We start from the raw sequence: 27,480 nt of genomic DNA, 5'->3' as shown, positions 1-27,480 counted from the left end.
ACTACCCTACTCCCATGAAGGCTCTCCAAATGCTTTATGATTGAATGGCCCCACCGGGTGCTGGTGGCCATGCCTTGACCGGGTGCAGTGCTGTGTGCCATTTTAGCAGGCCTCTTTAACTTCAGGGACCAAGATGCCATACTGCAGCACGTACAAATACAAGGTCCTCCACAGTGTGAGGAGAAGCCAATCTCCATCTTCCCAGACTATACCCAAAAAGTGCAGAACCAACGGAAAAGGTTTCTGGAGGTCAAGAAGCGCATGAGAGAAATTTATCTGAGTTACAGCCTAATGTTCCCAGAGAAACTGAGGGTTGTTCATGAAGGGAAAGTGATGTTCTTTATCTCGGAAAAAGTAAGTGACAGGGTGGACACTGCCCGGAAGTTCTCATTAGGAATCTACGATAAAGGATATGGCAACCTTGGGTGTGCAGAGACACTTGGCCCGTCTGGGGAAATGGAAGGGATGAGCCAAGAATCAAAACGCCTCAGACCTGACAGGAAGAATTGTGGTCTGTCCAGATTGCACCCTCGTGGATATGGGTGTGGAACCTTGAAACGGGCAGTGACAGCACAATCGCAGGTCTTTCCTAGAAGACAATCATCGTACTGCCCCAGTTAGAGATAGGTTGCATATGCTGGGTGACTCTATGTGCCTGTGAGGGGGCTGCAGACTGATCTGAACACCCCCAGGACCAATGGTTTGTGGATATTCATATGGGGGGCCTTGGTCATTTGTTATTTATAACTTGCACCGCTGCATCACTCCTAATCGGGAGAGATAGCAGATGAGACAGTGCGGACTGACTGTACACACTGAATTATACATTGGGCTAGTGGGAGCAATAGGGACAAAGGGGGTGCAGACACAGGGAGCTTCCGGAGTGTTGCAGCATCCCGGCACACAATGGGCCCTGACCTCTAGCGAAGCTTAGAGTTATTAAATTAAGAAACTTGTATTGATTGTTCTCTGATTTTATGAGGATGGGGTGGGAGGTGCAAGTTCACAACCTGCTTATTTCTGGACAGGGGAAGTTAGCAATGCTGCCCATGGTGTGAGGGTGGTTGGGAAGGTCTTTCTTTTTGACAGTTTTGCAGTTTTGGGGAACTGCAAGCTGCTCTTGTGTATGGAAGCCCTGGTGCCTACCTGCGAGGCGCCCTGTGAGAGTGGTGTGTGCCCATGTGCCGAAGTGGTCCGATCTAGAATTGAAACTGATACTGAATGATAATAGCTGTGAGGTGTTTAAGTTCATGACTTGGAATTTCAGAGGCTTTGCCCAGTTGGAGAAACTCCGTAGAGTGCAAGCCCACCTGAAGCGCTGCCATGTCTCTGTCACCTTCCTACAATAAATGCATGCGTGAGGGGACTGTATCCCTAGTCGCTGGAAGAGATGGAGGGGGCAGCTGTGTACAACCTCCTACTCCGGGTATGCACGAGGTGCCCTGATATGGGTTGCCCCTGGTGTCCTCTTCCAGCATAAAGGGCATGTACTCATTCCAGAGGGGTGATACGTGATCCTGATGGCATCCTCGATGGGCGTGAGATGTGCCTCATGAATGTTTATGCTCCTAATAATGACTGTGCAAATTTTCATGAGGGGTGATAGATGCTGCTATGGCATACCTAGCGCCAGACATTGTTCTGGCAGGGGACTGTAACTGCGCCCTTAATGGGGTGCTTGAACATGACAAGGATGCTGGAAGATATGATACAGGGCATGAACCTGATGGATTCCTGGAGAGAGCGGCACCCAGATTCTAAGGTGTACTCCCGCTATATGCCCGCAACTGGGATGTACAGCTGGCTAGACTACTGCTTTATGTCACCTGGGCTAGCACATGGTGTTAAGGAAATTTCCTAACTTGCCCACAACTTGTCAGATCATTCCCCAGTACTGATGTTTTTGGTGGGGGGGAAGCATAGTCTCCCAGTGGTTCTGGTTTGGTAACTTAGACTGGAGGTACTCACAGACCCCCCCATCACTTGAAGCTGAGGTGAGGGAGGCACCCTTGCATTATTTCTCCCGAAAATTAGGGAAGTCCTAGAAGTAAGGCTCTAGATTGGAAAGCGATTAAGTTGGTCCTTAGAGGTGTTTGCCTTAAGACCTTTGAGAACATTCAGAAGACAGCAAGACATAGGCTGCCTTGAGACATATCTGGACAAACTAGAGAAGGAGCTTCTTAACCAGCTGGCCAAGTTTGAGGTATGGCAACAAGCATGCAAAGGAACTGCTGGATGACCTGCTAAGGCTTGAGAACCATGTACATATGGCACACTGTCAGAGATTACATAAATAAGGGGATAAAATAGGGGCTGTGCAGGCTCGCCTAATTAGGCAACAGAAGACGTGACCCGTGATGGTGCCTCAAGATGACAGGGGAGTCTTGGTCAATAAACAGCTAGCCATTAACAATGTATTTTGAGTACATCTTTCCGACTCTTACCTGAGGTGAGTTGGGAGGGAACAAGTGACGAAGGGGCGGCCTTCTTAGCTGGGATAGCTTTTGTCACCCCTCCTGTTTGCTTTGGCTATAAAGCCAATTGCAGATCGATTATATCATGCACTGGAACCCTGGGGAATCACGGTGGGGGACACTACCCATGTGGTGTACTTGTATGCTGATGATGATGCCCTGGTCTATTTGTGGCGCCCAGGAAATTCAGTTCCCATACTCCTGGAAGCCCTGTGCGCTTTTTGAGAGGCATTAGGACTATATGTTAACACACAAAAGGTCTAAACTACTCTCGATGGGAAAACTATTTGGAGTCCCGACTGGAGTGCTTCCGTGGGTGGACCTCCATAGGGATCCAAGGGGATATGATACCTGGGGGTCAAGACTGCACACACAGAGCAGACCTTTCTGGACCTCAATATTGGCAAAGTACTGGGAGGTGTATGAGCTCTGGTCCAATTCTTGAGGTACCTCCCTCTGTCTTTGATGGGCAGTGCTGCAGTTGTGAAGATGATGTTGTACCCCAGGTATCTCTATGCACTGCAGGGCACACTCAATGAGGTGCTATTTTGCTGAATTAGATAGCTTGATTATAGATCTATCACAGGCCAATAAGAGGAAACAAATAGGACTACCCATGCTCAAACAAACCGGGGGGCTAGGAGAGCATGAGATTCCAAACACAGAACTCTATTACATGGCACTGCATTTGCAACCTGCTGTTCACTGGTTGGATTTAGCTGATAACTGGGAAAAGAGACTTTTGAGTGGATCTCAAGGCAGACTAACACTTCCTGCTCTGCATAGGAGTAGAAAACGAGTACCACTTCATTGTGCAACGGGTGTCGAGTGTGGGAAACAGTGGTCACAAGAGTATTATGGCGAGCCCCGTGCGCACAACATATGCCAATATTGGAATTGAAGCACTTTGTAAAAATAGCTGATGTGATGACAGTACAGAAAGGGAAGGATGGAGGCTGTGAAATACTTGGAGATTTGAATCTTGGGGCCAGTTTATCACGCAAGATGACACTACTGAGTCCTTCGCGCTTGACACAGGGCAGTACTTACAATATGCAAAGATCTCTGCAATGGCACTGGAGATATGGCCGTGATTCACAGAGGAGTCAGAACCCTCACAGTCACTGATGTTGCTTCTCACAATAGCAGAGGGTGAAGATTGATATCACACATATACAGGGCATTGAGGGAGAATTTGCCAAGAATAACACCTAAAGCCCACACTAAATGGGAGGAGGCCCTGGAGGACCCTACTCACGAACGGGAAAATGTACATGAAGGAGTGCAGACGGTAAGCTCCAATGCACGGTTTAAACTGATTCAATATAATTATACGCACCAGGTGTATCTCACGCCTAAGACATTGCATAATATTTATATTACCAAACCAGACTGATCCCCTTGCTGTGAGAGCCCTACAGCAGACTTCATGCATGTTGTGTGGCAATGACCAGCTGTACTGGAAAACCTAAATAGAGCCACTGATTGGGACTTACAACCCACACCTCATACTGTTCTGTAGGGCCTAATACCATCCCCAGAAATGAGGAAACATATTCTAAGATTTATTTTACTGAGCCTACTACTTGCAAAGTGTCATAATGCAATAAAGTGGTTAGGGGCAGTACCCCCAAAATCCACAGACTGGCTTTGAGACATGTCAGAGGGGGCAATAGCAGAAGAACTACGAATGAAACATGTGCGGCGGGATGAGAAATTGGAGGACGATTTGGCCGCATGGGTGGGGATACTAACTGATATACGTGGACCCCAAGGTACTAGTGTGAGAGAAGGGGAAAAGAAGGTGCAGAATTGATATGTTCACCTGCAGTGATATGTGCATGTCCAAAAAAGGGGTGTGATAAACATACCGGTGCCACAGTAGGATTAGGGGTGTGAGCAACTGAGAGGAGAGGGTACATAAGAAGACAAGGCTAAGATCATAGGTAAGCTGTCATGCGGGCTGGTGGGGTGTTCAGTCTACGTGAAGTCCCAGAGGATGGACGCAGAGTCCAGATTACTTACCTCTTTATAGGATGACTATATACCACTTTATGCACTAAAACTGAAGGACAAGAGCAGCAAAGCGGGTGGAGGGTAGTTGGGGATCTGTTATTACTACATGTAATGCTAAATAAATTGCCACATACTGGGACTCTGGAGGTCCAAAGCACTATATTTATATCCTGTGAAAATTCAATAAAAAGTTTATTAAAAAAAAAAAAAAAAAAAAAAAACAGGATCATCAGTATAGAAATGCTTGCACATTCATGCTGATGTCCACTACTGTCTGACATTCTTGCAGTAAGGCCCAGTTGCCCCTCTAATTAAGGGGTAATGCCACTGACAACTGTGATGGAAAAATTGCAAGATAGTGGTGTAGGTTAGGCCTGGGTGAAAATGTGATGCGTCTGCCCGTGTCTAAAAGGAGCTTTAAGTGTGTAGATGTATGCAATGCATTCAACATGTGTGTATGGGTTAGGATTGGTAAACTTACGCCAGTGGTTCCCAACCTTTTGACTTCTGTGGACCCCCATTTTATCAGTACTGGAGCCCGGGGACCCCCACTGAATCATTATTGGAACCCGAGGACCACCACTGAGTCATTTCTGATAGCTGGGACCTAATATTATTATATTTTGTAAGCAGTCGCGGACCCCCTGAGGAGGCTTCGCGGACCCCCAGGGGTCCCCGGCTCACAGATTGGGAACCACTGATTTACGCCATTCCACACTTTTTCTTGTACTGTTGTTCGTGCTAGAAAATGAATATGCATGTGCGGTGAACCTTCAGAACACACTGTTAAAAAAGTAGACTGACTGCCGCACTTTATCTACTTCCTGCACCACTTACACCTGAAATGTTTGAGTGTAATTTAGTTTTTCAACTATTGTAGGAAATACAGGCATACTTGTATGGAATACCAACATTTTATAATAATATGAGTTGTGTCTAAATATGCATTACTTTTCCCTAGTCACTTCTCTAGCACTTTACCAAAGGAAGTGAAGGTTTACGTTTATGTAATATATGCACCACTAGCATACATGATGGAAACAGAGGTCGCTCTCATACACCAATTCTATATATCGTTTCACACTTGTGAATTATGCGTAATGTAGGCTTGCATTTATGCTTTTCATTTTTTCCGGAGAAAGCATTTTACAAGCCAGGAAAATGGTTCGAATCAGCCCATAGTTTAACTGTTTCATTTTGCACTTGTGAAAAGGTGCAATATTCATACACAGCTATCACTTATAAATATAAATAAATATAAAAGAGTGCCAGAGAATTTTAAACAATGCGTATATTGTACCTTGTCAACAATCCCGTGCCAAGCCATGGGTGAAGAAATTTGTAAAGAATTGATTTATCCATATGTTTTGAAGTGCTGAGAATAGCCTAGGAGAAAAAAAACATTTTATCAGCGTTTTTTTTTGCACAAAATATAAAATTATTTAGGAAACTGAATAGAAGTGTGGATCATTTTATGAAACCGAAAGCAGATTCTACTCCATTGTTACTAATGTGCAGTTGTGCGAAAATAAACATCAATTACTAAAACAAGAGAAATTCCCCAAAAAAGCGTATTGTGCGTAATTATGGCCACGAGTTGCTTTTTACTATGATGTCTAAAGGTCAATTTGCAGATGGAATTATGATGACTAATGAAGATAACAAGGAATTTAAAGGGAATACTTTGGTATAATTTTAACTATCCACTTCGGTTGCATCATTTCCAGCGCCAGGATGCTCTTTTGTGTAACAGTAGTGCTTCATGAAAGTCACATTCATTCACTCATTCAAGTGATCTGATCAATACCTATACAAAATATTATGATGTTGATGGATTTGTTCAGAAGAGCAAGCGATATGTTAATAAATAAAAACACATTATGGGCCTGATGTATCAAAGGGTTTTTGCCAATTCTAGGTCTTTGGAGAAATACTTTAATACCTAAATGTCTAGAGGTACATCTGTGCTACGCACTCTGACTGCAGCATCCTATGTATGACAGAAGGAGTAGCGCTGTGACCATCTCTATGTTTGTTGCCTAAAACGTTGTCAGCTGTATCAAAAATTAAGGCTGTTTTTCAAACGTTTAAATTGCACCTGTATTATCCTGTCTGAGTAGGAGGGAAATACTTTGATGAAAAAACAATTATCAATAAATCAATGAATTTGGACAGCTTTTCAGAAAGGAGGACAGAAGGTATAGATCCTTGTCAATGAAAGAAGGTACCACAATTTTAAGACCCAGGTAGATCATGGTGTCATTTTCTGGTGTAGCGAGTAGAGCAATACTTTTTTGGGGGTTTTCCCATAACAAACCTGTGCTGTGCTCCTTTTCAGGTAACTAACCGAAGAGAGGGCGCTAGGATAGCTATTTTGACGCTTACACGTGTGAAAGCTGAATTTGTTACTAACGATTTTAGCGTATTATGAATAAGAATTTGCATAGAATTTAACTGATATAGAAAATAATGTGCGACTTGGAAAATGTACCCACTTGAGTGGCCGCCATTCAAGTACGAATTGTCTTTATTATATGGTATTATTATTAATTGAAGTACCTGCATTAGAAACATTTTTGTAGTAAAGTGTTATACTAATGATTTGATGTTATGTATTTAGTTATTAATTATATATATATTAATTATAGGCCTTAAGTTAGCAAGATTTGGGCCTAGTCTGCACAGCCTCATATTAAGCTGCACTGACTAATGAAATTGTGGGAATGTATGTCTAGAGAAATCAATTCATGTATTGTGCACACTGCGTTGACCAAACGTTAGCAGATGTCTTTAACTTTCTCGTGAGAACTGCTTGCTAGAATATCTTGTGTTAGTAGTTATTACACTGTATAGTTTGAGGCGTGAGACAGCGATGGTCCGAGGACCCAACAATGGATGCACAGAATGGAGTACGAAGTGTTACAAAATATTGACCTGACGAGTCAGACGATGGGAACAGGAGAAGAGGAGCCAATCATCAACATGCGAAAGACGGTTTAGATATATCTTTGATTTGAGGTTTAATTCTAATTGGATTGACTGTAAATGTATGATTTTCTGACCAATAGTAATGAGGGAAGTTCTTTAGGTGATTCTAACTTAGCCCGACTGCACAGAGGAGAAGTGATCATTCTCATTAAGCTTGATGGCTAAATGAATTTGATGCTGCCCTTAGAGATTGCTTCTTAAGTGGTTCAGATTGCTTAGAGACCTCTGTGTCTGAACCATTCCCTCCCACTGTCATTTTGCTGAAGAAGACCAGACTGATGTCCAACTGACAAAGAGAATCGCAGCGTGCTGATCCATATGAGGAGAGGAATAACTAAAATGCTATTGTTCTTGTTGTAGGTTATGTCCATTGTTTCTAGGTACCAACCACTGTTTTGATACAGCCATAGTTAGAAGCTTTCCAAACTAACTTTAACTAAAATTGTTTTGCATGAAGCTCAAATATGCCATTCTAATCAGAAGGTTAGTTAGGGAGACCCTGAAATGCTAATAGGTTGCTATTAACAAAGAGCTGATGTTGTTCATTTGCTGAAACTAGATGTATGCTATTTCTATTGCGCAGATGTTCTTGCTACTGATTTGTACTGACTGTCGAATGTTTAGTGATCAATGCGCTAGTTACATTTAGATTCTTTAAAAGATTTGGTCAACTAGTGTTAGAAATGAGGTCTTTGATAGGCAGTCAGGTTACCCCCTGTCCAAGCAAGGAGAATCACCCTCAGTTAACCCCCGCTCACCCCCTTGGTAGCTTGGCACAAGCAGGCAGGCTTAACTTCAGAGATCTAGGTGTAAAGTATTTGTTCCAACACACACAGTAACTCAGTGAAAACACTACAAAATGACACAACCAAGGTTTAGAAAAATAGGAAATATTTATCTAAACAAAAAAAGACCAAAATGACAAAAATCCAACATACACAAGTCAAGTTATTTATTTAAAAGCAAAATAGTCTTAAATCCTTTTGTGAACAGGTAAAACACCGCTAGAGTTTAAAAGTACCTGGGTAGCGTCAAAATAACACACACGGGCAAGTGTGCGTCAAAAAAAGGTAAGCAATGCGTCTTTCCGGGCAGCACTCGGGCCCGGGCATGCGTTGCATCGTTTTTCCACGCCCAGCAAGGTTTGCATTGAAAATCCTGCCGCGTGGTATTAGCAAAACAGCACAATGTGCGTTGCGACGTTTTCAGCCTCCGTCAGCGGGTGTTGCGCGTCATTCTTCCAGCTACGTGCGTCGATTTTCCAGCTGCGATGACGGTGGAGAGTCGATTTCTGCTGCGAAGCTGGCAGCGCATCGTTTTTCAGCCACGTCTCGGAAGGTGTGGCGATAATTTCCCCGCACAGCATTCTGTGCGTGGATTTTCAGTCTTGGGCTGCCAGCTTCACCTTCCAAGGCCCCAGGAACTGGATAGAGCACCACTTGGCAGGGTATGAGTCTCAGCGGAGAGTCCAGGTGCTGACAGGAGAAGCCTTTGATGGCCCTGAGACTTCAACAACAGGAGACAAGCTCAGGACAAACCCTTGGAGATTTCTTCACAAGCAGGAAGGCACACAAAGTCCAGTCTTTGTCCCTTTGCACAGGCAGAAGCAGCAACTGCAGGATAGCTCCACAAAGCAAAGTCTCAGGCAGGGCAGCACTTCTCCTCAGCTCTTCAGTTCTTCTCCAGGCAGAAGTTCCTCGATTTCCAGAAGTGATCTAAAGTCTGTGGTTTTGGGAGCCCTTCTTATGCCCATTTTGGCCTTTGAAGTACTCTCTCTGGTTTGTGAAATCCTGCCTTGCCCAAGCCAGGCCTCATAAACACACCAGGGGGTTGCAGACTGCATTGTTTGAGGGCCGGCACAGCCCTTTCGGGTGTAAGTGACCACTCCTCCACTCCCTCCTAGCACAGATGGCTCATCAGGATATGCAGGCTACACCCCAGCTCCCTTTATGTCACTGTCTAGAGAGAGGTGCAAACAGCCTACCTGTCAAACTGACCCAGACTGGGAATCCACAGTCAGAGTCACAGAATAGTTTAAGCAAGAAAATGCCCACTTTCTAAAAGTGGCATTTTCAAACACACAATCTTAAAACCAACTTTACTAAAAGATGTATTTTTAAATTGTGAGCTCAGATACCCCAAACTCCACATGTCGATCTGCTCCCAAAGGGAATCTACGCTTTAATCATTTTCAAAAGTAGCCCCCATGGTAACCTATGAGAGAGATAGGCCTTGCAACAGTGAAAAACGAATTTGGCAGTATTTCACTGTCAGGACATATAAAACACAGTAGTATATGTCCTACCTTAAACATACACTGCCCCCGCCCATTGGGCTACCTAGGGCCTACCTCAGGGGTGTCTTATATGTAAGAAAAGGGAAGGTTTAGGCCTGGCAAGTAGGTATACTTCCCAAGTCGAATTGGCAGTTAAAATCTGCACACACAGATACTGCAGTGGCAGGTCTGAGCCATGTTTACAGGGCTACTAATGTGGGTGGCTGCAGGTCCACCAGGAGAATTTGATTTACAGGCCCTTGGCAACTCTAGTGCACTGTACTAGGGACTTTAAATCAAATATGTCAATCATGTAAAGCCAATTAATTACACATTTTATACAGGAGCACTTGCACTTTAGCACTGGATAACAGTGGTAAAGTGCCCAGAGTAACAAAAAAAGCAAAAACAAAGTCCAGCACACACCAACAACCTGGGAAACAGAAGCCAAAAGTTAGGGGAGACCGTGCCAAGGATGAAAAGCTTAACAACCAGTGTTGTTCTTATGTGTATCAGTTGGTTTTGAGATTAATTTACATGACATTAACATTGTTATTATAGGGAAATAAACATTCTAACTTTTACATAAGGTGAGGTTATTCATGACCAAATGGGTCATGGTGTGTAAGGATTACTGACTCCAAAGAATATTTGATGATGTTTATTGATTATGATGTTGAAATTGTAGTGAATTGGAAACTTATGATGGAATCACTCTAAGCTTAGTCAAAAGGTCAATCGAACCTCTAACGCGTCCCCTTATAAATTAAATAATAAAGGCAAAATAAGGACAGATGCTCACAGAAATGGTAACAGAGTAGGATGATCTGTCTGCTTAAAAGGCCATCAAAGTCCTTCACATCATTAGTCTCCTTAAAAGCCCATCATAAAGTCCTTCACAAGGGTAGTCTCACTAAAAGCCCATCATAAGGTCCTTTTTCCCCTTTAGAAATGGTAAGAGAGAAGGATGATTAGCCCCCTTAAGAGGCAATCATAAGGATCATTTCCTCAGAAGTGGTAAAAGAGTTAAATGGGTAGTCTCCTCAAGAAAATAAAAATAATTTGCAGATTTGGTAAGAGAAATTGGTAAAGGTTAAGATTTTCAGACTCGATGATACAAAGAGGAGAGAGAATGTCTCTCTAAGAACCTACTATGACTTTCCCAAAACCTTGGAGTTTGCCAATGCTTGTTTGAGGATGTTCTCAGCGTTCTAGTGACAGTGTGAATTAAATAGGTTTCGCGCTTGCACAGCTTAAACAAATCGCAGGTGAAAGGTGATGTTTGTGAGGGTTTAGGGAGTTTGCATACTCCAAATGAAGTTGTTGAAAGAGTATGCGTACTCGGAAGTGTGAGAGTAGGGAAGTCGTCGAACTTCACATGTGTGTGGCGCTTTGTGCTCAAAAATCGCCCACGTGGTTGTTGGTATACGGACCCTGTGCGGTCTAAGACTCTGGAGTATGGAATAAATATATGAGACAGTTGGTATATGTTGTAATTTGTCTGTCTGAAAGGTCAATAGGGCCTGGTTGACAAACTCAAGAGTGCGTGTTAAAGTGAGCGATAGGTTTTTGACTAAGATTTGGTGAGACCTATGTGCACCAGGACAGAGCCAATGATCAGCTGAGAGTCAAATTTGCTGGTCCAATTTTGCTCGCGAGTCAGGGAAACTGAGATAAAAGGAGTATCTGTTAGAGTAAAATGCCACAGTGAAAAATCAGTAAGCTTTCTGAAGTGAGTGTTACCTACCTGTAGTAAGCAGACAAATTTGTGTATTGGGTTTTTACTTAGTGCTTGCAATATTTAGCATTAGTTTGCACGAATGTGAGCTTGGCAGGGCAAGATGAATGGCTTTCTCAGCCGCTGTACATGTGAGTGTGATGTCATTGGAGCCACGCTGGGATAGGTTGGTTAGTGAGAAGAGTTGCAAACGGATTGGTAGACAACCGTGAAGCGTAATTGGTTGAGAAGGTAGGCAAAAAGGATTTTGGGATTGAAAGTCACTGCCTGATTTGATTGAAAGTAGTGTGAATGACTAAAAATGAAAATTTTCAAAGCATTAAAGAGTCCCCGAACACCCACAGATACAGAGCGGTTTGCACTTGTAACACATATATTTTAGAAGCTCTCCTCAAAAATATTAAGCACACCTTTTTCTAATTGTTTTGATCATGTTACAATTAATATAGTACTGCACTTGTCCCGACTGTAGTTGTCTTAGATGTTTGCACCTTTTTAAGTGGGTAAATATGTCTCAGAGCTTGTAGCTATTTTGATGTCTTTTTTTCACCTGCATTCTCATGAGCACTGCATTATGATGGAAATTAGGTGATCCATGGTTATCCTATATTTTTGCAATTTTACACTCAACTAATACTCTGAAGCAGTTGTAATATTGTTGTGCGATACTTTAAGGGTTCTTCAGGACTTTAAAGTTAACTATTCCATGTAAAATGGTGAATATTTCCCTTCATTGAATTGTTGTTTTATTAATGCATGTCGATTTGATAGCTGTTTAGTAAAATGTAGGAATCATACAATATACTGCGTCAGCCTCCTTAGTTCACAACCATTAGTGCTCCAGATTTCTGTTTGTTATTGTCAGGTTTGCTAGTTCTAGGACACACCATCTGTTCACTGCCTTATTAACGCCTCAGAATTTTATAAAATTAATCAAACTTTGATCAATCCTAACTAAGCATGTACATTTATGAAAAGTGCAGATTTCCATGTAAACACTCAAACTCAAAACTGTGGATTTTTCGTTGAAGTCTGCTGCTTTGTGGAGAGTTTCAAGGTGCAAATAAAATACACCAGAACGTTTTTCATTTCTTAAAGATATAGAAACTTCTTAAATCTTTTTTGTCTTTCATGCCCACTCGATGCCAGACTTTGGTGCACTAAATTAGGCAGTGCTGAATTTCTAAAAGAACAGGTGCTGGGGCCCAAAGGTTTACTTAGAAGCACACGGCTCTGAACTAAGGAAGGTCGGAATGGAAATCACCATAACTGTATAGTCTTGATCCCACTGCATACCTTTTGAATTCAACACCAGACACTCCCGGCCCTATCTCACTCTTGCAGGTTATTTTTCCCCTATGCTTTCTTCGGTTGTCATACATTTTCTGTCTTTCGCTTTCTCCTTCTCTTCCAATTATGCCTTTTTTTTAGGCCTGGGAGGAAATCTAATAACTCCAGTGTAATTCACTGAATTAGGTGCATTTATGTGTTATGTCTGTTACGCAAAATTCCCGAAATTATGCCATTAGGCCACTTTATATAATAATGTGCTATTGCAGTGGAGAATGGTGCAATTCACTGTAATTTTACTAAAAACGCAAGGAACAGCATATGGCGTGCGGCTGTTGTTTACGGAGCTTTTGTTTACATGCATCCTCACACCAAAAATGTATGCAAGAGTGCATTTTGGAATAAACTATTGTGCGAATTGATATGCAGTTTGTATACGTGTGTTTCACTTTGCGTAATTTTCCAGTAATTTCGTGTAATTGCACAAAAGCAAATTACACAAATTATGCACACCGCTAGACTTTTTCTATCTCCTGCTCTGGGTCAAAGTCTGATGTGGGAAAAAAAAAGTACTGGTCCCCAAAAATATGTCCCGGTGGACCCCACCAGCAACCACCGGCTCAAATTAAGCACTGAATTAAGATGAATTAACATGGAAAACCATATTGGAGGGTTTGTTCATATAAATAAAGCTACTGGTAATATTCTCATTGCAAATCCTGTACTTTGTTCTGTATACACTCCACCAAATTGACAGTATTTCTAACGTAGGAATTGGAACTTCCAGGGCATAGTAGTCAGTAATGTGAATCAGCAATTGTAAACTCTGCCTGCAAATTCAACATTTTGTTAACCCACGTTGACCTTGGATGTATAAAAAAACTTTGTGATGGTGGCCATTTGAGAAGAACAGTGCTTGCATGTCCTGCTTATGATGGGCAGCAGTTATCAGACTTTCATAGTCTGGTGTGTCTGTCTCTTTTATTTATGTGCCTCAGTACATCAGATGCATATGGAGATGTGAGCTGTATCATATTACATATACAGAATGTGACCATCAAGTGAGGCATTTATAATAGGAGATATTCCCTTTTACTTCTTCATTCACTCTAATTGTCTTATTATTAAAAGGTCATTTTACACCTGGGCCCATTTGGTATGTATCAACTGTACCAGAACCAAAAAGGTTATATGTTGGTCCATAACTGTTAGTTGATGTTTCAGAACCCTTAATACCATCAGTCTGGATGTAGAACTGATCATGTTCGCCAAGGAATTTACAATCAATTCTCATTGTAATGACTTTCCAAATTCTCATTTTAGCAATCTGTCTAGGTTATACAGAAGTGACTAACCCAAACTCTGGATCTAGTAACTTCTGTGCCATCATTCAGCGTGCATCTTCTTCCCTATTTCTGCTTGCAATCCCCAATTACCAAACCACCTGCTACAAACTGCTCTTCCTTCGCTCATGTGTGGACTGGAGACAGCATATAACCTGGCTGCATGTAACCAGTGCATCCCTGTGAGCTGTTCATCTGTAACTCATGATAACCCAAGGAGTAGAAGCCAGTCACTCTGAAGGTAATGCACGACTACATACACATCTATCTCATTCTCCAATTCATTCCACTCACTGGGTTAAGAGCAGCAAGCCAATTGCACCATAAGGCACATCTCCAAAACACTTCTCACATAGTTCATACTCGTACATATCCTTCCAAGCACACACAACAAATAAATATAAAGCTTGTGTGTTTTCTTTATGATTTTTTCTCTTTTGCTCACTGCTCATGTATGTGCATTCCACCATTGTCAAGATAAGAGCACCACTCTTGTTGCCATATGCAACATCAAAACACTTTCCACAAAGCCCACAATGAAACTTTGGCACAAAGTAGCCATCAGAAAATCTAGTTTAATCCTGTGCATCCAAAATGTTGGCTATCAAAAAGATGTTTGCCAACTTTGTTTAAGACTCCATTCACAATGACATTATACATTTACACAGAATTATTTCATGTTTAAGACCAGAGCCCCTGGAATCATACAATTCTGCAGCCACAGCATTTTCTGCATAATTGTGGATTTGCCATCTATCATCTACTGCAAAATCTGCAGATTTTAACAAATAAAATTGCTTATAGCTCAAATGGGTCAAAAGTATAAAAACAGACCGACCCATGTTCCTGGTCTGCAGAAGGCCCTTTGCAAAGGTTGACAGGTCACCTTTCTGTTACGTATTGCTGAATTAAGGTGTAAACTGGTACTAACAAGGGGAACCCTTTGACTAGACAGTGTTAATGTGTAAAAATGACAAAATAATGAAGGTATGCCTGTTGGAACCGACCATTTTTTGCAGAGTCCCCCCCAGATTGTTTTCCTTCTGTTGGCATTAGGACTCTGTCTCTAAACTCTCTCCTCCAGCCTGCTGCAATGATGGACATGTCTGAATAAATATGAAACTATATGTCCTCTGACGAACCAAATGATTTTTGCTAAATGGCTTTACAAAGGATCTATTGCTTTAACCTGAAGTCAGAGAAATTTACCAACATTATTCGTAGCTGCTTAGCATTCTGGTTTTGATTAAATGGAACAATATGGGCAAGCATTATTGATAAGTCTACTGGTTGTTCACAAAGCATTTCAATCACACCAAAGTTGAGATGAGATCCTCCGAGATAATAATTGGCTCAAAACTCTCTGTAGGTTTTGAAATCACTTCACTATGTGGCCCTCCCACTGCTAAACTCAAACATGCAGAAGCTGCCGGAGAAGCCGGAGCACCTGGAGCAATATAGAATATATGCTGCTAGATGAATCACCTTCCACATGGTCCCTCAGCTCCATTCAAACAGACTTTGTGCTATGAAGCTAAATTTTCTTAGATGGGCCTTTATCTTGAGTTGCCCACCCAGGGACTCATGAGCGCTTCTTATGCTGGTTTCAAAGTAGCCTCTAGATTGTCGACAGGAAACCTCTAAGAGAATGATATTTCATGACTCCAGTACAGTCTAATGCAGCAGGCCATCTCAGCTGGACAGAAAGGAGCGATGCAGTAGTTTGATTCATCCAGGCAAGCTTGGCAAGTCCCACACAAATATTAGGAGGCCTCTTTTGTAGCCAAGACAGAGTTACCCCTCAAACTCCTTGCGGTTGAGAGAAAACGCACCTCTAGGTCTCCTATCTCCCCTTGCACTCCTGTTGTCCCGCTTCTACCAGAGAGAGACCTAGTTCACTTTCACTCGACCCGCCCCCCTGCTGTCTGCCACTGTAACCTCACTCAACTGTGGCATACTGCGGCATACTCTGAGGCTCTAAAATTGATCGTGGAACCTTGACCCTACAGATCCAGCAGTTCTCGTTGCTCTGTCAGAGTGCAGCTTGATGGTGTAATGGCTTGACAATGGCTGCAACAGGCTGAGCAAGGCCTCAGTGCATCATCAAGTACTGCCGGAGCACCACTCCCAAAATGCTTCATGGGTTGCAGGTCACGGACCAACCTCACAATGTGGCCCAATACTGGCTTAGGTTACCCTCACCACACTGCAACAGAATCCACAACACATTGGGCCAGACCAGCAATGATGGAGAAAGAGTGAGGCAGAAAGGCAGAGAGATCAGTAGTTTAAATGCTGGAGAGGCAAGAAAGGGCTTAGAAGCTTAGCAGTGCATGATGGGATACAGCACCACCCCACAGCAATGATGTTTTTCCTATTGATGGCTTTTGTATCACCTTACTAGTCAAAGCACTTTATTAGTATGGTCATGCTTGATATGATCGGTTTGCATTGATTTTCTATTTTACACAATCATTTTTAAAGTGATGTTTATCTCAATAGTAAACATGATTTCTTGCCTCTTGAACCCTATCTGTAACAATTCTAATTAATAATATAAGTTTACTGCTTTTTTATGAACTAATGCAAATTCATATTTGTGAATCACACAATTTAATTTGCACCCGTAAAGGTCAAAGTTTATTACATATGTAAAATGGAGGTGCTCAAAAAGGTTTATTTAATTGAGAACACTTTTAAACTTTCATTTGTTTTCTCATAGTCATGTTATAGTGTCCAGTTGTAGCTGTAAGCCATACTCCACAGCAGTGCTTAATGTGTACAAGAATAAGTACCAGGACCCAACATTTTGCTCAGAAGCCTGCATCTAGCACTGTTAAAGGTTCTTTTTCATCCATGCTGTCTCCCTTTGTCACCACTGTTTGTCTTTCTGTTTGTCCTTTCTTTTCCCCTTTTTGTGTTTTTCTTTCTTTCTCTGGATGGAAGTCTGTTGACAGAAAATACGTGCTAGCCACCAACCTTCAGTGTGACTGAATACACTTCTGACAAGTGACATGTATTGGAGGAACCACGGGTTTAAAGGCCTCCTACAATATTTTGGGGAAATGTGGATTTGGCAAGATGAAAACATGTGCTGCCATTCATACAAGTTGAGCATCTGTTTAAACACATGAAACCTAAACTATTTTTATATAAAAATATACAATACAAATGGGATAAAAACCCACAAAAGAACCTTGAGTTGGCTTTCAATATTTAAAAAAATAGTACTTTCACATCAGTTTAGTTTGTGGTGTGCACAAACAAAAGATATCTATGAGACTTCATTGATGCACAGCATTCAAAGAGGCTTTGGCAAAACAGTATTCACCGTTGAAATGCAGGATTAGCCCCTCAAATGTGGATTGCTGGGCCCTAGTCGGCAGTGGCAGTCTGTGTACAGGGGTGGGGGAGGATTATATGGTGTTAGTAGCGCTTCAGGCATAGGTACGTCACTGCCAGGGTAGACGGGAAACATCACTCAGTAACAAGCGTCTGCTCAGAAAGCTTGCTCTCCCTCCTTCTCAGTTCTAAAAGCCCGCTACTCTTTACTTATTTTGAATACAGGTCATTTGAAGTTCAGAGGCCTACAAGTCAAAAGTTTTGATGTAAAGGGCTGAACACTGAACTACTAGATCATTTCATGGTTTCTGGTTGTAGCGAGATTCAGGTAAATAAAAAACGGGTTAAAGGCAGCATGAGCCAGCTCTATTTCATGTCTTTCTAGACAGGTGCATGAAATACGCTCAGAGCTTGTATATTTAGCAGATATACCTCAGCTGTGTTTGTAAGACTTTCTGACTTTTAGAGCAAAATTTGGCAGTTTATGTGCATTTTTTACTTAGAATTTTCTTTTTAGAAATGAATGCTCACTGTCACATTTCTTTATTTTCAGAGAATGGGGTAGTGGTCCCACGGCTGGTAGTATGGACATATAGGCATGAGTCCTACTGCCCTATTTGAGAAACAACTTTCATTAGGTTATTAACATATTCAAATGTTCTTGATTTCTTTGTCAAAAGGATAAAAATAAAGTTTGTCATATGTGCATTAAAACCTGTGATCCGCAAAGCAGACGCTTGCCAAGGTAACCCTCTCAAATATGTTACTGTGACCGGAACTTGCTGTCTAATGGTAAAAAGTACATCTCTGCAGCAGCCTCGCAGGGCCTTGAAGTTACGGAATTGAAGTAGAATCTTACTTTTCATAGCTTAAAGCACGTTTTTGTGAACTCATACATTTCTAGTGCTTTTCCGTTTGAACACATCAAATACAAATGCAATAATCTTGAGTTCTAGCACAATCAATAGCTGGAAAGTCACTGAACTGGGAATTTCCAACGGCATGAATATTTAAAAATCTACAAAGAGTTTTGCTCTTTAATGAAAAGTAAATGCTAGAAGACACCCTTTTGCTTCCCTTGAAAAGCTGAAATAACGGAAAAAGTGTCCACTGGTATCATTTGGCCTATTTGTGGAATTTCAAAGAGATGACGGGAAAGTCGTCTGTAGGCTAGCTATTATTACATTGATCCACAAAGCATAGCAAAATGGTTTAATGTACACAGATCAGGGATACCTATAAACCCTATCACTAGCAGACAGGATTATCCATATTCTTATACTCAAGATAGTCCTTTGAGGACAGATAAAAGAGATACCACTTGGAGAAACAAGCAGGTGGAAGTGAAGCAGGACTTGGAAACAGAGTAGAAGGAAAATGGAAGTGCATACAGGTGGCCGAACTCCATGAAAGTTTGTAGACATGTACTTATGCTGAGGTGGCATCTTAAGTCATCAAGACCTTAACAGAAATGACATACTGCTTGCTAAGAGTAAAGCAGAAATACTACCATGGTGGAGGTGGAGCTTGGACGATATTAGTGGGTAAACTTAGGATCAATGTCAAAAGAAACAACATATAGAAGGGAATGGGACCAAGTAACCCGATTTAGGCTTAAGAAGAGAACATAGCCATGGTTTTCAGCTCATTTTATGAATGCTTGAATAAGGCTGAGTAAGGCCCAAACAAACACATATTGATGAACACTTACAGATAACCCAAAATGGCAGCAGCACAAGCAGACCACCGAGAGCAGTGATACTCAAAGTGCGGTCCGGGGTCCGCATGCGCTCCCCTGGTCAACAGCAGCAGTGGGCTGCAGTTTACCCGACTCAGCACTAACATTAAAAAGATCATAAATAAACCGGCAACTCTTTATTTGAAGGCTAGTTGAAGTTAAAGAAAGGAAGCAACTAGGTTATCCTGCACCTACTTAACTTTAGGAGCACCTTTATTTTCAAAGACATTTTGGACAAGTGTACAAATATAATAAGCTCCATTCAAAATTAAGTGTATTTCATTAACATGCAAAACGACGTTAATACATCAAATTACATCTATGTGTTGAAAAGTATTTTTTAAAAGTGATAGATTTCAAAGATTAATTTACACACATTCATTCTTCCACCACCACACTAACAACAATGACAATAATGAACTAAGACGCAAGTCAGTTTTTGTGTGCAATCTTCTGGCTGTGTCCCTATTATACATGAAAAACATTATAGTTCATTAAATCAAAAACTGGAGAAGGTTTTACATGCTAATGAAGGATCCCACAGGATCACTCGATTTGGTAAAGTGGGGAAGCCAGGATTAATCCCAGGTTTTCTGGTTTCACATTGTGCAATTCAGCCAACGGATGTATATGCTTCATTTCCCCTACACTCACCTTACCTCCACCATCCTCAATCCCTTGGAACCCCAATTTCCTGACCGCCACCCTGCTGATATCAATGTGCCCTTTAGTCAAATCCCAGACAAAACCTTTCGATCCCTGGTAAAATGTGATGAACAAGTACATGATTGTGCCAATTATGTGTCAGAAGGGGAGGACCCCAACCCCGGGAGCATATTGCACTTGTGGATCTTCTTCCATTTACCAGGAGACAGGAATTAGACATTCAGGAGCAGGAGTTGTAAGAGCTGAACAACAGGGATCGTCTGGTACCTTGCAGATAGTGAGTAATATACCATTACCTTCTCATTTCTCAGCACAACCTGCAGAATTAGAGGCTATTATTGAAGCATTGCAATATGCTGAGGGCCTAGAAGTTACTTTCTATTCAGACTCAGCATATGCTAAAACCACTGTACATTCAAGTATACACAAATGGGAAAGGAGAGAATTTCTTAAATCTGACAGGTCCCCTGTGATGTATAGAGATTTACTGGCAAAGCTGATACATGCTTTAACTCTACCATCCAAGGAGGCAGTAATAAAATGTGTGGCACATACAAATAATCAAGCCCTTGTCTCCAGAGGTAATGCTCTGGCAGACTGGGTAGCTAAAGAGGCAGCTAAAACATCTCCGAGTTATACAGAAGTAGAAGAACACACATTAGAAATGATGGTGATAAGGCAACAGAATGATACTGAATTACCACCCCGTATACTGAGACAGCCCAGTTACATCTACGTGAGTTGGAAGAGTAGGCACAACCACATGAGAGAGAGCTGTGGGAACAGCGAGGGTGCATACAATTACCAACAGATTTCATTTAAAGGAAGGAAAATACTGGGAAGCCTGTGATGTCACAAGCCCTGTTATATACAGCGCTGGAGAAATTGCATTTCCCTGCACACACGGCCAAAGAATATCTAATTGCTACATTACAGACAGATTGGTTTATCCCACAACTATCTGAAATAATTACTATGTATATTGCTGAATGTGCAGTATGCCAATAATTTAGCCCAAGACCCACATTAAAAGTTATCACTTCAACAATTCCCCGCCCATCTACATTTCAATTTTGTTGACATGATTAATAGATGTAACAACTATAGATATCTAATATTTGTAGTCTGTTCTCCTTTCTCAAGGTGGATTGAGGCAGGACCCTGTGTACATAATAATGCCGAAGCAGCAGCTAACTTTTTGATATGAGAAGTAATGCCTAGATGGGGAATCGCAAAAGAGATCCGTTCAGATAATGGGACCCACTTTGTCAGTACTATTTTCCAACACATCTGGACCTCCCTGGGGATAAAACATAAATTGTCACCTGTCTATCATCCCCAAAGTAATGGTATAAAGGAGTGCCTCAACGGCCTATTGAAAAACAAGATAAGCAAATTGTGTGCTACATTGCACAAGAGTTGGCTCCACTGCTTTCGGTTAGACTTGTATGCTCTTAGAAATCAGCCAGGAATTATCATCACTTGACCCCGCATCAAATAGTGACAGGGCGCCCTCTGTAGATTCCTTAACAATAGCAAGGCAAAAGACAGATTCTCATAAAACAGCTGAGGTTTTGGGGAATGAGATGGGTTATTTGTCTCAATTGCTGAAGTCTGCTAAGTTTTTCTCTGAACAGGTGACGCCACAGCAGAAGTGCACCACCGCAGCCCAGCAGATCAGTCCGATTCCTGTGGGTCAACAAGTGTACATTCGCAATTTTGTGAGGCGATGGAAAGACAGCAAGTTTGAGGGGCCTTATCCGGTCATTCAGAGCACCCCCACCGCAGTGAAAGTGAAGGGTAGGAAACCGTGGATACATTTGGCGGACAATCGACTGGCCCCTGGTCTGTGTCAAACATCGCCATTGGTACAGGAACATTAAGAGGAGAGCGAGCAGAAGAAGAAATAACACTGCTTCCTTTTAAAAAGCTAGCAGAGTACCTTATGGGCTCCGACCAACAGACATTTATGGATTACTGTTTTGTTTTCTAGCTTATGTTTTATCATATTATTAACATTGGTATTACAATGGTATTTTTATTTATGTGTAGTATCATGCTCAAATATTGTGCACTTGCAAAGAGAAGCATATGAATGTAAGAATGTATCTCATAATATTCATGCTAGATTATTAGATAATATGTGGTACCAGCATATGACAAAAGTAGGTATGCAAAGCACTAAAGAATCTTGCCTAGTATGCTCTTTAATTTCACATGCCAGTGATTCAGACAGATTACGGTACATTCATCTAAAGAAGTGTCTCCTAATGTCACACAGTGTCTGTTAAATCTTTCTGTGTAGAATGAGGGCACGAATGCAAACTTCGCCAGTACAACAGGGAACATTTTTAGTGAACATCACAAAGTATGAGGAAGAGACAGCTGACATAATGAATGTTTTGATCGACTGTAAAGAAATAGAAGTAAAGATAGAGCCAGTGGCTGGGACAGGGGTTCTAAGGTACAAGGGGGGATAGGTGGAAGGCTAGAATATCAGAGCAGGGATTCTTAGGGGTATCACAACCTACTCTTTTTTACAAGGACTATGCAGCAACACCTAGGACCATTGATTGTCAGGATAGGCCATATCTCAGGATAAATGATTCAGTATATGCCCATGTTCAATGGCACCATGGCACAACATTTGCATGCAGAGCCCTCTCATTATGGAGAGAGAGTAAAAATAATATTATTACACAACAGAACTGTCAGCCTATATGGGATGAGAACATACAAAGCTTAATATGGGTAGAAACATCTTCAACTCTTCGAGTGGGCCAAACACCCACTGTCTTTTCTTAATGTTTCAGAGGGAATGGAACAGTCTTTGGTAGTGAAGAACGTCAATTGTATCACCACAAGGTATAATGCTGATATGCAATGGGGCACCTCCAGTCTGATGGACTACTATTGGCAGTTTGGAGAATGGCTATATACGAGACTTCCTGAAGGATGCAGTGGTCTCTGTTCTTTAGTCACTGTGCACACCTCCTCGTTAGTGATTCCAGGAGAGGGCGTTTCGAAGTTACACAACCATCCCATGAGCCGTCCAACAACCTTGTTACATCATCATTGGAAGAGAAGAGCCGCTGAGTATTTTGGCACTGCAACTTGGGCAGAAATTCCACAGGAGTATCGGTTGTTCAATTATGCTCAGTTGTTTTTTTGGTCTGCTTGTTGACTGCAAATAACACGTTGGGAACTGACGAAAGCCATCAATGCCACAGAAGATGGTTTCAATGCAATCAAAGAGTTGCAGGCAGTGCGAGTAATGATCATGCAACACAGCTATGTGCTAGACTTGATGACGGCCATGGAGGGAGGGGTTTGTGCCAAGATCGGTACAGCTTGTTGTACATACGTGCCAGCTAATGATGCGGACAATGGAATGATAACAGAGGCCCTACAGGCTTTGCATAATCTGCAGCAGAGAATGGCAGAAGAGGGGGGTGCTTCTGACGAGTGGTTTCCAGGGTTGTTTACGTGGATTCCGTCCTGGTTACCAGAACTGCTTAAAGGACTTCTTCCAATCCTTGTGGTGATCCTTTTGATGTATTGTCTCGTTCTGATAATTGTAGGATGTTGTAAATCTAGTAGTCAGAAAGTGGGAGGGATGTTCACTAGAAGACTAGTTAGTAAAGTGCAGAAGGAGAAGCAGAATACATACATTGAGATAGGTGCAGTGGACAGGGAAGTGAGCAAGTAGTTGAAAATTCAAGTAGAGGGGGGAATGTAATAGGCCTCAAGAAAACGAAAGAAGGCCTACTCTGGTCAACACACAACTTAGAAAGGAGACGTGAAGAAGTGTATATTGTATGAGAGAAATACAGGCCTTAATCTGGGTACGATGTTAGACTGGAGTGCAGGGACAGGAAGGAGAATGAAGGAAGAGGCCAGGTGCAGGGCAAAGCAGTTAAAGACAGACTCCGCATACCACAGATAATTTAGAAGGGCACATGCACATGGGAGAGTCTGAGCCACTTTCTGATACCAGGGTTAGGAGAAGGGGTAAATCATGACAGGCCTGAAAGGGAGACACAAGATGTTTGTGTCCCAAGGCTGGTAGGGAGAGGGAGACGGACCGTAAAACTTCAAAGCCTGGCAGACGTTTAGGGAGGACATATTGATAGAGTTCAGAGAGTAAAGCTGAAAGACACTGTGCACGTTACAAGATGTATACATATATTATATGTGTTACAGTTGCATTTTTGTGACAAGCAGTCAGATTTTTATTAAAGAATTATTGCCTTTGTTAATAGTAAGTACTACGAAGGAGGTGGAACTTCAATAGTCGACTAAGGCTATAAAAGATGCTTTTTGTAAGAGCTGAGTTGAGTGTGGTTTCAGTTACAGAACTGGTCTGTACTCCCGGCCGTACTGCTTATAAATATACTCAATTGTCATCAGATTCGTGTCACTTCATTATTTCTGAGAATTCGACTACAGAGGCCACTGTTGTGCCTGAATGTGATAACAAAAAGAAGCAAGTCGCACAACTGTAATGCATTTGCAAATATGTTTATAGGGATTGTGAGCCAACTTCCAGGGAGCAATGTTTGTGTATTCAAAACTCTATAAATGCTAGTACACAGTGTCCTGATGTGTATCACTATGCTCAGTAGTTTGTGGAGCTGTGTGTACAGACATGAAAGGTTGACATATAAAAATGTGTGTGTTCGAATTGGTGTAATACTGGGTCGTGCTAACACTGTACTGTCAAGGTTGGCGTTTAAGACAATGTAATTTTAGATGAATGCTTACAAAATGTTTTTAAGATTGTGTTTGGCTATCTTGGCCTGGGGTATAGTTGACAACAATTCATGGTTTGATGGTCAGACTGTGAAAACATCCTCTTTTTATGTGCACTAAAGATCACACTCTATGCGATTCTGGCTCTGTTTTGTTTTTAAGAGCACTCACAAAAAAATGAAGGGCCTTTCTGAGCAGATTTGGCATTTGTGAAACGGACTGGACTCAGCACTGGAGATTAAATGAGCAACTTTTTTTTACCAACTATGGGCTATGATGTTGTGTCTGCATGTGGTGAGTGTTGTTGGGATGCTAAAAGTGTAAAGAATGTCTAAGTATCTCAGTGTTGTGAGTACCTTCATATTGGTGCCAAGATGTACTACGACTTCAGATAATGGGATGATCCAGATGTTTTAGATGTCTGCAGGTACAGGCTGTTGTGACTATGTTTGCTCTGTAAGTGTCTGAGTGTCATGACCTATTAAGTGTCCGCAGGTTGTGGGTATGTTGTGATACTGTCCTAATGAAGGATTCTCCATGAATTGATTTTTGTGATGCATTGTTAGTTGTGAGTGCCCTACCTCTCTATGTATCTCCATGCTGTATCTGTTGTGATGTTCTGAGTGTTGTGAGTATCCCAGCACTGTGGGTATCTTCAGTTTGTGAGCACTGTGATGCTGTCAGTGTTGCAAGTGCCTTCTTATTGTAGGTGACTGCAGACTGCAGTTTCTGAGTAAAAGTTTAAACTTTTGAGTCTCCTGCTGTGGTGAGTCTTCTGAGTTCCACTCTTCTGTCAGTGTTGTCTGTGCCTCTGTGTGTTACCTAATGGTGAAGGGCTCCCGAAACCCCAATAGGAGTGGCTTGATGTTGTAGCTGTCTGAATAATCTTAATGTTGTTACCTTCTTGTTTTTGTAGCTTGTATTGCCTGTTTGAAAAGATAGCCTAGTGAACTATGCAATAGCTGCAGATTTAGTTTAGAAACCTGAACTGCATGCATTTGTTGTGGGTACACTCTGAATCTCCATCTTGTGGAGCTGAACTAATGAACAGCAATACAAAAGGTAGTGCCTGGATGTTGCAGTCTCACAACACTGACTTCTGTTCTCATTTCAGGTGTAACATTGACTTTGACCACATAACAATCTTGGTTATCCCTTGCTGTCCAGGCTGGCATAGCTTGTGACTCACTCAGTGGGTCTGCGGAAATCTTTGACACTAAACCAGCTCAATACGATTACAAGGAGGTGCCCGTCAAACCAGAGTTCTGCAACACCTAACATCTTTTTTATGTCGAGCATAGCAGCGCGCATGCACTGCTTTTCCGACATGTTGGTTTGTATCTGGGCTTTTAACAATGCCCACCTCACGCCCATCACTATCACTCGTTCTTGGGCTTGCCTTTCGAAAATCCTTTGATGACATTGGTAAATGGTTTACGTTTGTCCCTCCTTGGGGAGGTTTTGTTACCGCCTTGGCTATCGCCCATTACATGGCTAGTTGCACTTTTGCTGATAAGTTTGACTGTGAGCGAACTTCATTTTTTTGTCTCCTTATCACTGATGGTCATGGCGGCCATGGCGAGGGGAATCGGCTCGCTTATATGAAACTGTTTTACTTTCGATTTTCAAGTTATGTGGCAAGAAAAGTCCAGTTAGGAGTTTAAAAGGCTAATAGCTCTACCTTGAGCAAATGTGAGACCCATTGCTTTGCAAATGCTTGTTTTTGATGTGGTTTAGAGACAGCTTTCGTTGCTTTTCAGTATATTATATTGTGATTTCGAATATTAATACAGCTTATCACTTCAAAACGCACAAAAATACCACTGGCTCACTTTTCTTTTGCGATTGGCTCGGTTGTGAGTGGCAGCCTTACCTTGCATAAGACCACAGACAGCACAGGCATTTGGCAATTACATTGTGTATTACGTTTGCTTGATAGCAGTTTACCTCTACGTGGTAGTCTAGGATGGGACACAAGAGTTCCTGGGTGCCTAATTGTTGCCCTTTATGTTCATCCTTTGGTGTGGCAAAGTTAGAAAGAAAGGCAATGTGCAAGATGTTGTTTCGTTTACATGCAAGTGTGTGCAACCTGCTTCTTTGCAAAACACATTTTAGGTAAGGGAAAAGGTTGCACTTTCATGCAAAATGTTTTTTAATGTTTGCTTTCAGCGAGTCTAACTGGTTATTTTTTAACAATACGGTTTTCATTTAGATGTAATTCTTGCCTGGCAAACGTGATAAGCACTGGATAGCATAAATCCAGTAACAAACAGTGCATGGCATCTGTGTGCTTCGTTAATAAGAAATTAATAGATTGGGCTAAACTTTAGTGCCAACTATGTAGTAATATACCTCAATGTACATTCAGCATCATAATCGAGTTGTTGTGTGACATAGCGCAACATATCACACCGTTACAGTTTCTAAGCACTGTAGCACTGTGTCTAGCACTAGTGTTTGCATTTTGTTACATATACTTACAATGATTTGCTGTGTACTTATTAAGGCTACTTTCCTTGTTTTCTAGTAGCGTGAGTGATCTTGGATTAAACAGTTATCCACTGTACTGAAACTGATGTAAGCAGTCAAGGCAGACCTATTGCCTTTGCTAATGCCTGTTTTCCTGGGAAGTCGATATTTTCCTGTCTGTCCTATCACTGAGTTCAACCCTTAGGCACTAGGCACTACCCCATCTTGGTCAGTTCAAGGGTCCGGAGCTGAACAATGAACATCTTCCGATCCATGGGATAAAAGCAGAAAAAGTACAAACAGCTTATTAAGAGGTCTCACAGTCAGAGATTCAGTTGAAAGGAAGTGGATCTGAACACAAGCATCATCAAACCTCTCTTAATAAAGCG

At 41.8% G+C, this 27,480-nt stretch overlaps 1 protein-coding gene across 1 annotated transcript in view; it reads right to left on the bottom strand.

Moving 5' to 3' along the window:
• Nucleotides 1-27,480, bottom strand: part of CYP4V2 (cytochrome P450 family 4 subfamily V member 2) — a 286,243-nt gene that overhangs the window by 200,388 nt on the left and 58,375 nt on the right. The window contains exon 3 of the mRNA XM_069200117.1: nucleotides 5,791-5,876. Within this exon, the coding sequence (XP_069056218.1) occupies nucleotides 5,791-5,876 (86 nt within the window). The remainder of the gene's footprint in view (nucleotides 1-5,790; nucleotides 5,877-27,480) is intronic.

Source organism: Pleurodeles waltl, chromosome 1_2 (genome assembly GCF_031143425.1).
Source record: "Pleurodeles waltl isolate 20211129_DDA chromosome 1_2, aPleWal1.hap1.20221129, whole genome shotgun sequence".
NCBI lineage: Eukaryota > Metazoa > Chordata > Amphibia > Caudata > Salamandridae > Pleurodeles > Pleurodeles waltl.
This window is presented reverse-complemented; position numbering and strand designations above follow the sequence as displayed.